This window comes from Homarus americanus, unplaced genomic scaffold, assembly GCF_018991925.1.
Source record: "Homarus americanus isolate GMGI-L3 unplaced genomic scaffold, GMGI_Hamer_2.0 scaffold39155, whole genome shotgun sequence".
In the NCBI taxonomy this organism is placed as follows: domain Eukaryota; kingdom Metazoa; phylum Arthropoda; class Malacostraca; order Decapoda; family Nephropidae; genus Homarus; species Homarus americanus.
Genome location: NW_024737042.1, coordinates 11925159 through 11937487, shown reverse-complemented (window position 1 = coordinate 11937487; position 12329 = coordinate 11925159). Strand labels below are relative to the sequence as shown.

The 12329-nt window shown below is 35.1% G+C and overlaps 1 protein-coding gene across 1 annotated transcript in view; it reads right to left on the bottom strand.

The window, feature by feature from the left end:
• Positions 1-941: 941 nt before the first annotated feature.
• LOC121872725 (2-oxoisovalerate dehydrogenase subunit alpha, mitochondrial-like) overlaps positions 942-12329 on the bottom strand; it is a 37066-nt gene continuing 25678 nt past the window's right edge. The window contains exons 7-9 of the mRNA XM_042375739.1: positions 10086-10257; positions 4259-4353; positions 942-1637 (exon numbers count right to left, since the gene is read on the bottom strand). Of these exons, the coding sequence (XP_042231673.1) occupies positions 1553-1637; positions 4259-4353; positions 10086-10257 (352 nt within the window). The 3' untranslated portion in view covers positions 942-1552. The remainder of the gene's footprint in view (positions 1638-4258; positions 4354-10085; positions 10258-12329) is intronic.

Genomic DNA, 12329 nt, shown 5'->3' with positions numbered 1-12329 from the left:
GTTCATCACCTAAACCAACTATAATTCATACAGTACTGTACCTAATTTTTTTAAGATGTACAAAAAATAAAATGGAGGCATTGAAGGGCTACATAGCTCTGATTAGTTCCCATGAAGGTAGTGTATGGTACTGTACTGTAGCTATGTACAGTACATGTATAATAATTAGGAAGAAATAAATCTTCTGAAATTTTCAATTTATTTAACAAAATAATCTCAAGAGATTTTCTATCTAAAAAATTATGAAATTACACCTCGGTTACATCACCCTACTGTTGACAACTACTACATGTGTTGGCAACTCTGATACACAGACTGCACTCACTCTAAAACTAAAGTACGTACACAAATTTATATCCAATATAATTTGTACAATTCAATCCTTATCAATTCTTATGTTATGAAACATTATATACATATTAATGATAAGATTGGGAGTTCGCTTTCCTGACAAGATATACAATAACTTTCAAGCCATAATTCTGCCGGTGAGAAACTAACAAGGAAGTTTTTCTGTAATTACTAATACAGTATTAAGAGATGCTTTTTGTGAGATTTGGCTGAGCATTAAACTAATTAAGTACAGGAAAATCCTTATGAGTAACATTACCTAGAAAATTAATACTGTTCTTTACAGTACTGTAATGGACTACCAGATACTACAAATTTGCAATAAAAGACAATTCTGGGACTAGCTGCCTCGGAACCAACCCCCCATCCCCGTGTGCCCAGCCATCTTTTCTACTAATGTAAGTGTTAAAAAACCTAATATTATTGATATTTCTCTTAATTATTAATTGTGTGTGCATACCATCATAAAGTTAAGATAATATTTTTACTACAACATAGTTGTGTGTCGTCAAAAAGTGGAGTTTGGGGGTCGGCCCGGACTCTATTTCAATTAATCCCATATGTTATGTTATTCACTTTACGCGTTCCTCACTTTCCGCGGCACCCTGTGGGTTACATTAACCGCGTAAAGTGAGGGTTGACTGTAGTGGGATTTTAAACATTGTTCTGTAAATAAGGTATGCACATAGCATGTATTTCGACTTACTTACAAATCCAACCTAAGAACGTCCTCTGGAACGGAACCTGTACAATAGTTAGTGCTAATGATTTTTTTTATAATTTAGAAAAAGAACCAGTGCTTTTAAGAAATAATACACTAATTTAAAAACTGTACTATTGTTGTTGTTCGTGCTTTGTTATTAATATGGCACGAAGTAGACTTGAAGGCAGACTCAACAATTTTAATACTATTGTTTCTGATTATTTCTGAGAGGATTTTCCCATTATTATGTATTTGTATGTGTTGTGTGTGTGTCTACACACACACACATACCCTGTATATACAATACAGGTAAAGAAAATTACTGTCTCTAGAATGAATGGCTCCCTGTCCCAGCTGCAAAAATGCCGGCAACTTTAAAACTACCCACAGACATTCTTGGGTATGTCCAGGTTGTTATCCGCGAATAATAGAAGACCGCCAAATAAAAATCCAAGAGTTATCCGGGCATACTGTACAGGTAATTTTGAAAATAAAATCTTAATGTTGGTCCTTAGCAAAATTCTTGACAGGATAATGCTCTTCATATTCTTGAACATGGGCTTGCATGTATTCACACTGTTCTCTGTAATAAAAGAAAAAACTATTTAGGATTGAACTTGGCAATCCCATTTTAATGACAAAAGGAAGAGTCAGTATAAATGTGAGATTTCCCAGCCAAGACCCCCTGTAGACCCTGCTTTATCTTGAGGGCACTATGTATTTTAAGACAATCAACTGTCCTTATCGATCAATGCTACTGGGGATGCACACACTGTAATCGTCCAGCTGAACCAAGGTACTGTTTATGAAACAAACTGAAAACATGCCACATCAACTGCCTCAAAAGTCAGTCAAATGGTTACAAGGTTGAATCCCTGCCTTATCACATGACTCTAAACAACCAGTCAAAATTTTAGGTCTCTACTACCAGGACCCGTGAGAAACATGTCAGGGTCCTTGTGCTACACATGTTTTACGGGCCCCCAACCACCGAGTCTCCCCACCGAGTCCTGAGGGACACTGCAGTACTGTACACAACTCCCCTTAGACATTCTTGGGTACATCCAGGGTGTCATCTACGAATAATCGAGGTCCACAAATTGTCAGGACATGCTGTACTGTAGTTTTTTGTTTTTAATTTTTTATATTTGCTCTTGTGATTCATTATATGATTTTGCATATACTGTATAGATATTGTTGAAATATCATAAATGTCAATGCGCAGTAGGAAAAATTGCTTCAGTGAAAATAAAAAAATTCAGGACAGCCAATATCCCCAATTCAGGACAACTACGAAGGGGGTTCTGGATAGTGGGGACTAAGACCGCGAGTGGTAACATCGCACTTTTCAAGAATGCACGTCCAGCATATAGCAAGGTACTACAGTATACAGGTAGTTCTGCTATAACGCGATAATTGTGTTCTTGTAAAATATCGTGTTATAGAAAATCGCGTAATAGAAATAACAGGGCTTATGGAGAAAATAGGGTTAGGTGCAGATTACTCGAAATCGAGAAAATTTAGTAGTTAGCCTAACACAAAGGATAGCACAGTCTAAATAAATGTTACATTCATATCTAATAATGAAATCATACAGTAAATGTAACACTTTACTTGATGGGGGAGAAGGGTGATTTTGAGGTTGATAAAATCGAGCTTCTCTTCAAGTGTTATATCCTTTCTTTTACGATCATCACCGGGAATTCTATCACCAGAACGCTTCTTGTTGATATTCTTCTTTACTATATTCACAGTTAATACAGTGGGGTATGCTATAACGAACGGATCCTACTACGAATATTCCTATAACGAACGGTTTTACCTATAAAATTGAGAATGCTATAACGAACGAAACTCCTACAACGAACATTATTTAATTTTTTTTTCTTCTAATTTATTGTTTTTTTATTACAAATATTAATGATATTCTTTATTTCAGGGGTTTAGATGCATATTTATGCACTTTTTTACAATTTTTACAATTTTATATTATATTTTTCAGTGTTAAGTGGTTGTATTTGGGGGCCTGGAACGGATTAATCCTATAACGAACGAATGCTATAACGAACAAGGTTCTAGAACCAATTAGATTCGTTATAGCATACCCCACTGTACCACAAAATTGGAGAAATAGTAAGCAAAAATCGCGTTATAGCAAACAAGCGTTCGCGTTATACAAATATCGTTCCTAATTCATAAATCGCGTTAGAGCAAATTCGCGTTATCAAAACACGCGTTATAGCAGAACTCACTGTATACCAGTACGTGTACTGTACAATATTCATTACCATATGTGATGTGTGTTTTGATGGTGGGAAATGGAAAAGAAAACCCTCTCAATCCTCCCAATAACAGACAGGACTTGCAAGAATTAGTCTGATACAGTATTGGAAGGGTTTACTGTACAATGGTAATATTTTTCTAATACAAACATACTGGAGGGGATAGTAATCAGTTAAGAACCTTACATAAGCTCAATGGTGAGTATGTACACAAATACAATTCTAATGAACAAATGGTAAACCAAATATTGTATAATTTTATATTTGAATATTTTGATGCCATTTCTGGGTGGTTAATATAAACAATGATATAAGTTTATACAAATAACTGCCACTGTATTTGGAGAAAGGATTACTGCCCTGTCTATTTGTGTATTTTTTCTCCCACTTCAAACTTCACATCCAATGTCCTTGCCACCCATTCCACTTATTACTTTTACCAGTTCAACTTAGATGCCTTTTTGCTGACATGTTGCCCTGTAATTAAACAGTGAAATAATGACATGTGGTCAAAACATCACTACACCACTCATGACAAGTATGAACAAAGCCGTTCTGCATAACTAGTGTAAATAATATACAAAACAGCTTCAGGCAGGCTGTGTAGCACAAGGTAAAATTGGGCCTTTGGTAAAAAAAATTTTTACTGCATTGTTTACTTTTAGTGTCCAACCGTAATTTGAAAATTTTCCATTTATTTTTTCTTAATTGATCAAGTGCAAAGCACCCACAGTATTTGCTCATTCTAGGTTTATAAAGTAAATTGTTCACCTTTGAATGCAACATTACAGAAGTTAGAATTTGCAAGGGAAGACTGTACAGTACTGTACATTACATAGATACTATCACCAATAGTTCTGAAATCAAATAAAATACATATTAAACCAAAATATTATTGCATTCAGAACTTTGTTAGACTCACTTAATGTGTTGAGGCATCACATCATATACATCTGTAAACATTTCTCTCCAACTAGGTTTTTGACGGCGCTCAGCCCTGGCAAAGGACTGCATCACCTGTAGATTACATATATAAAGGATTACAAAAAGAACTGTTTCAGAGAAGTTAGTTCAACAAAGCAATGAACACAATTTGCAGATTCACTGAAGAGTGATTAATGGATAATTCATTTACTTATCATTACAGATTGTGAAAGGTGATCTACTCAATAATAAGTATTGAGTGTGAAATGGGAATCTGTACAATTGATATAATAAGAGAAGGAGATGATGCAAGAAGAAGGCACTATGCTAAAATGAGGGATTGATCCTGGGGCCGCATACTCAAAACGCCTCATCAGTTACATACAGCAGCAGACATACGGTACCATAACTTACAGACTACATACAGCCCCGTAGACAGCAACATAAGTAAATTTGCTGATGACACTAAAATAGGGCGTGTACCGTATATAAACATTAATTCAATCAAATACATATTCAGTAATAAACAATAATGAATCTTTTGCACATATTCTTAAGATAAATGACTACGTTTCCTTGAGTGCGCACGTATACATTGGCATTCCACTAACAGTCTCACCTTTTTCTTTAATATCAGTGGTTACTTCTACTGTACATTAAATAACACTAATTAAAACATACATATTTTTTACATTAATTTTACTACAACAACAACCAGGGTCTTATTTTCTTCAGTTTCAGGTGGATAACTGACATTATGTGTGTAAACACTGACAACAATGCCGTCTCTTATCCTCTTATGTGTTTTAATATTCTACTTATTATTAATGAATTGCATTGTTCATTTCGAATATATATAGATTAATTCAATCAAATACATATTCAGTAATAAATAAAAATGAATATTTTGTACATATTTTTAAGATAAATGACGCAGTATCCTTAAATGCGCACATATATGTTGGCGTTCCCAATCCATCTATTTTTTTCTTTGCCATTAGTGGTTAGCTACTTCTATTGTTCCATTTATTAACATTAAATAACGTTACTTAAAACATATACAGTATACTGTATTCATTTTTTTACATTAATTTTACTACAGCTACAACCAGGGTCTTATTTTCTTAATTTTCTCGTGTAGAACTATCATCCCGGACTCCTGACTGCAAACACAAACGAAAACAATGGCATCCCATCTCCTCTTGTGTGACCATATTATTATTCATGTATATTGTATAAGGTGCAGTCAGAAACATTATTTAAAGAATGTAGTTTGAACTTTTCATTAATTGTATTGTTTTGGGGGGAAAAGAGGGTAAAAAGCCACACAAAAGATATGAAAAGGTCACACTTGGGAATGCATCTCATTATTATTGCTTTATTTTAATGGTAATTAATGATTCGCGATACGATGATTCACCTTACACTGCAATATTACCGTCGTTATTCGAGGATTTACTGTAGTGTAAAATAAATGCAGAGTGTGATAGGTCTCCTGGCCCACTCAGAGATCGTGGCATTGTTGGATTTTCAAGGCGTAGACTGATTCGAAGACGCTATACAACAATACAGTCTCTCCTCGACTTACGACATATTCGATTTACGACAACCCGAACATACAACGGCCATGGTCGTATAAAATATTTTTCACATTATGTATTTTCGAGTCTTGACGTTAGTGATTGCGCTGTGTACTGACAAAATTTTCGTTTGTAATTCCCTTTAAAATGGCTGGCAAGCATAAAAGTGAGAGTTCTCGTGGTACTGAGAAGAAAAAGAGACCCATTTTAGAATTTCTATGTACTATTTTCGACTTTTCGACTTTCGACCTAGTCGTCGGGACGGAACTCCGTCGTAAGTCGAGGAGAGACTGTACTTACAATTCAGCCAACCTAAAGATATGAAATGATTTTAGAAATCATTATCTAGCTATTCCAGCAATAAACAGAAATTAGCATTTTGGTAACCAGACGGGGTGCATATCTAGATTTATTATATGGAAACCACATAGGGGTATGCTACCTCATGCCACCGTACCACAAGTGTTTACTGCCTGTCGTTCGATCGGTCTTCACTGTTATCGCTTCGTACATTATCGATCACTGTGCATCGTCCCTATTGTTGTGCATTCTCCCTATTGTTGTGCATCCTCCCTATTGTTGTGACTTTTACAGGTTATTGAATTCATATACCCTGTATTATTTTGATATTGTGTAAAGTGAGTGAACTTTGTGATAATGTCGGGAGAGCAGACAGGTGTTTCGTCTTCCTTATTACTTTGCTTCTGCCATGGCCTGTGAGTGTTACTTTACTGTAATGCACTGTAGCTTATTTTAATAATAAACTCCACGTATTTTCCCTCGTTTTGCCAAATGGCAATCGTTCCACAGGACACGAGACAGCAAATAGCTGGGAGATTCCCACGCCGCACTCCCTTCCCCAACACTGTGAGCTAACTGCTGAGCACATAAGAAAAGTTTATTCCGTTTATGTTTTTGACCTTATGATTACGTTTACTCAGTGATGTACGTTGACGCCATTAATTTAACGCCGTCAACTTTTTGTTAACGCTGACGCCATAAATTTTTGGGGCAGGTGACACTACAGGTGATGCAGTCAACTTTTCACCCGAGCAGAGCATCAAGCGTCAATTTGTTTGTCAGGAAAAAGGCCACCAACCAGCTGTCCAGGTTGGTTGAGAAGTCCGTGCATGAGACTGAGAGCAGCAGCAGCAGTGAGGGAGACAACAAAGACCATGACGTGGAGGACGAATTGTTCCAGGCCCTGTACGAGACCCCCGCAGGAATGAAAAAGACAGTGATCATTTCAAGCATTTCCTGGGGGAGAAACCTTCGAAAAACTTTCGACAAGAACACCTTCCCCAACAAGGCCATGAGGGAGTTGTTCATCAAATACAACAACCCCATCCCCTCTAGTGCTGCCGTGGAGCACATGTTCTCCCTGGGGAAGGACGTCTTGAGGCCCAAGCGCAGCAGAATGAGCGACAAGCATTTTGAGATGCGAGTATTCTTGCGGGGGAACCAATGAATAATTAAAATTAGATAATACAAATCATAATAAATGATTAAAAATGAATTAATATTTTTTGATTTTGCATACTGTATGTTACTGGCATACACAAGAGAATACACGTTTCGGGGCTGCATTTGTACGGCACTGAAAAAACGTTCACGCTAACAATAACAGCGTCAATTTATGAAATAGTTTACGCCGACGCTGACGGCATAAATTTTCTCGGCCGTCTACGCAGACGCTGGCGGCACCACTTTTTTTCGTTGACGCGTACAACACTGATATATATATATATATGTAGTACATTTTATAAAAAAGTTTTTCAACTGTATTTTTGGGTAGATTTACATAGATTTCTTCATTTATTTTCATCCATTTACATGCACACACCATACTAAAAGAAACGTAATAGAAATAAATGACCTTAGTGCAAAGCTGGAGTGCACATGTACTAATTTGATTACGGTACTAAAATTGTTTTGTCTAGTGCAAATTATAGCATGTTTATATTCAAATTAATCAGTATGTTACAAGAATCCCAGCTATGTTAATTATACAGTAGTACCCCGCTTAACGCGGTCAATAAAACCCACAGGGTACCGTGTTAAGTGAAAACCGCGCTAAGTGAACAACAGAACATATGGGATTAATTCCAATAGAAACTGGCCCATCCCCAAACTCCACTTTTTCCGACACAATACCTATGTTCTAGTAAAAATAACATCTTAATTTTATGATGGTACATGCACACAATTAATACTTAGAGAAATAGAGAAATACAGTCGCCAAGTTAATGTCCATTCAAATAATGGACTCAACTCCCTCCCCCTCTTCTCACACAACACTGCTGGCTCTTCCCTCTCTGAGAAATTTTTGGGGGAAAACCACTAAATTTTAATAAATAATACCTCAAACTAAAGTTGGGATAATACAATTGACATTGCTGGATTCCTTGTAAGACCAGGAATATTTTTAATATAAATGTCATATATTTTGCACAAAAGATAACATATTTACTCAGAGAAAACATTTTATCTAAAATTTGTATGTCTAATGCAAAATATATGATGTTTATATTCAAAATGATCACCAAATTGTAAGAATTCCAGCAATGTAAATTATATTCTGGCCGGGTAATTTGTATGAATTTTATGAGCTAAATTCGGTTAACGAACAAAAATTCGGTTAACAAATTTCTTACGAACCGACCTCAGCATGTTTTCGCTTGCACTGACCAGGCAACCAGCTTTAGTATCAGTCCGCCAATACATTAATCGGTTCTAGGGCTTAAATTCCTTACTATTTTAGTAAATATCAAGAAGTTTATACTATTCAATAATTTTAAAAGTTTAATATTCAATTTTTTAGTCATTTTAACAATTATTGAACATAATTGAAGGTAAAGTGACTAGTTTAATGAGCGGCATCCAGCCTCTTAACACAGCAAACAGGCGTTAGTCTCTCTCTGTTTCCACTGGAGGTAACATCTTGCTTGAGACTCTCTTCAACTAAATGCTTTTTTCTGTGTTTCCAAGCAAATTATTGGTCATTTTGAAATATGTTTTACATATTGACAATATATAATGCAGTGCAGCGTTGATTTAAAGAAAATAATCTTGAAATACACCAAGAGAACTAAAATTTTATGGGTGAAATGGTGCCATGGGGTGACTTCTCTTCCACCCCAATGCCTTCTCTTCCTTCTCCTCCACCCCCATTCTAATTCCCATCATCATCATCATCCAGGAGCCTTCTACATACACACCTCAAAGTAAGTGAACTTTTCTACCATTTTTGTTGAATTTAGGCAATTTTCGTTGAGCTGGAACCAATTACCAAAAACCCATTGAAACAATGGTTTGGTTAACAACGACCTTCTGGAGCGGATTGAGTTAGTTTAGAGGTCACTGTATGTATGTATGTATGTAATGTATATATATATATATATATATATATATATATATATATATATATATATATATATATATATATATATATATATATATATATATATATATATATATATATATATATATATATATATATATGACATTAAGTGACCAATTTACTGTAATCTTGAAGTAAGTCAAACAGAATTTAAAGTACATCAGCACTTACCACAGATGATGGTAATCTCTGCCTAAGATACAGTGTAAATAAAGTATGAAACAGCATCAAGCAAACTATGTGGCACATGCTATAAAATGTGTTCTTGACAATTTTATAATTGGGATTTGGTACTGTATTCATAAATCAAATTTTTTATCCCTAATTTTCATATTGTATTAGTGCACAATACTGTAATGTAAAAAAGAGGAATAGCTGAAACAAATATTGCTAAGATTTATGAACAAAATGAATAAGCTCGTGAAAGCTTTATGACAGGGAGTAAGAGAGAATGTAATGGTGCAAGTAATAATAATATAACAGATTGTTGGCTAAGGATATGGAAAAACATGGTGACATTGTCACATAAAGCCCTGCCTATGGCAGTCAAATATTAGATTTCAAAATGACAATTACTGTATTGTAAAAATCATTAAAATTTTCAAAATGTATATCTACGCCCTAAAGACAAAAACATATTGGATGAACTTATAAGAAAACAGGGAGATTACTCTAGTGCTTCACATGAATGTGGATCATAAGTTGATAACCATAAAATTTGAACAGGCCTTGTAGAATACAATTTACTGTTTAGGAGTAGAACATCATCTACTAGAAAATATCTGAAATAAGAAGAAACCCGTATATAACATACACTTAAACAATACAGTACAAGTCCTCCTCACCTGGCGCTTGCATTCATCTTTCCAATGTTTTTCCTTAGCGTCATCCCACCATCCTTGAGTAACCATGTAAGCACGCAGACGGGCAATAGGATGCTGGGTAGAATCCCACTGTCGCACTTCATCTACTGAGCGGTATGCCGAACTATCATCTGATGTGCTATGATGGCCAATTCTATTTTGAGATAAAAATAATTATGTAGCATGTTCAATGTATGGCATACAAAATTGCATATATTTATATATAAATTTGAATTCTAAAAAATAAGTCAGTCTCATTACGAATCCATTTTTCTTTTACGGGGATTAGCCTACCTGGGCACGGGTTACTGACCCACACCAGAGCCTGGGGGTGAAAACACCAAACCTTTGTCTGGGAAAGCGGGGGTAGGGAGGGAGGGAGGGAGCCAGCGAGCGTGAGAAGAGAGGGGGAGCGGGAGGTGAGGTGTAGATAACGCATCTGGTGAAGTATTTAATTTGTTTATTTACTTGAGTTTTGTTTTAAGCTCATAAAATTCCATAGAAATGACCAGGGCAGAATATAATTTACATTGCAGGAATTCTTATAAGATAGTGATTAATTTGAATATACACAAGCTAAAATTTGCATTAGACATACGTACATACAAATTTTAGATCTAATTTAAGAATTTTATTAGAGTGCAAAATTGTTTTCTTTTGTGCAAAATATATGACGTTTATATTCAAATTATTCACTGTCTTGCAAGGATTCCAGCAATGCAAATTATATTCTCCTTATCTTTAGTCTGAGATATTATATAAGATTAAAGCCTATTGTATAACCAGAAACCTTCGCTGGGAGGAGGAGGGGGTTGGGAGGGGGGGATGACAGTGACAGGTTTGACATTTAGTGCCAAGGTCTGGTGAAGTATTAATTTGTTTATGTCCTTTAGATTGAGTATTTGTTTCTTGCTTATACAATTTTATAGACGTGACCGGAGGAGAATATAATTTACGTTGCTGGAATTCTTATAAGATAGTGATTAATTTGAAGGTAAACATGCCATAGTTTGCACTAGACAAAAATTTTAGTAATCATTTTGTACATTATTCTGATTACATGTACAGTTCAGCTTTGCCCTTAGGACAGCGTATGCATGTAAATGAGTTTCAATAAATGAATAAAGTTACATATATCAAGCCAAAAATAATAGTTGAAAACCTTTATGTAGACAGCTTGGATGGCTAAATTTTAGAATGACCAATAATTTTAATACTGTATAAAAAAATGCACAAATATTAAAGAGCACAATTTTCTTTATATTTACTCCATTGGAAACGAATGTAAACATAGAAGAGATTACTGAATTAGCTGAGTACCTCCTCAGCTTATCAGCTGATGTTCAAAACAAAACGTGATTTTCGTAAGGATTTCGTTAATCAAATTTTTTTTCGAAAACCGAATTGAAGATTCTTATGGAAGGTAATTCGTTAACCAAAATTTTGTTAACCGAGGGACCACTATAAAGTGTTATGTGTAAGTAACCACACAAGTTGTCTTGTGAATAAAGAGAAAACTTTATACTGCACAGTACTATAAAGATAAAAATAGGAACAAATAAGTGTACGAGTATATTGTATGTGAAAAACGGATGTTTATCTGTGAGCAGCTGGCATTGGGGTAGCGGGGTAGCATGGGTGGGTGGCTCCATCCCCCTCTCTCCCCCAAGATTCCTTTAACACTTCTTTATGCAACTTCACCACAATTCTCATATAATTTAGGATCAGTTGGTGACAGGTTGATAAAATATTATCCTAAAAGTATCAACTTTCCTGAAAAAAGAATCCCACACTGAACACCATGAGTCATTGTTTACAAAGAGCAAACAGTTGATTGGCTTACCACAATGTCTGTCTTCAACACTTAGTAAATTAGTACAGTACAGTTGTGAATTTTTCATTATTAAATAAATGCTATTGCAGTGTATTTATCACCACTTAATAAACACAATTGTTGTGTATTTATCATCACTAGTAAGTAATATTGTAGTTTAAAATATTATGTACTGTATCTGGATAAACTCTGGTTTATTCATTAATCATTTGTCGAAGTACAAGTAGCCAAACTGAGATATCATATATCACTCAAAGGTAGTATATAACACTTTTAAGGTATCTTCATAGTAAATACTATACAGTGTGTTTTAGTGACCCCTGTTGTAAGCTGGTCTACTGAAGGCTCACACGAGCACATCTGAGTAAACAACCTTGTGATACAGCTTATCT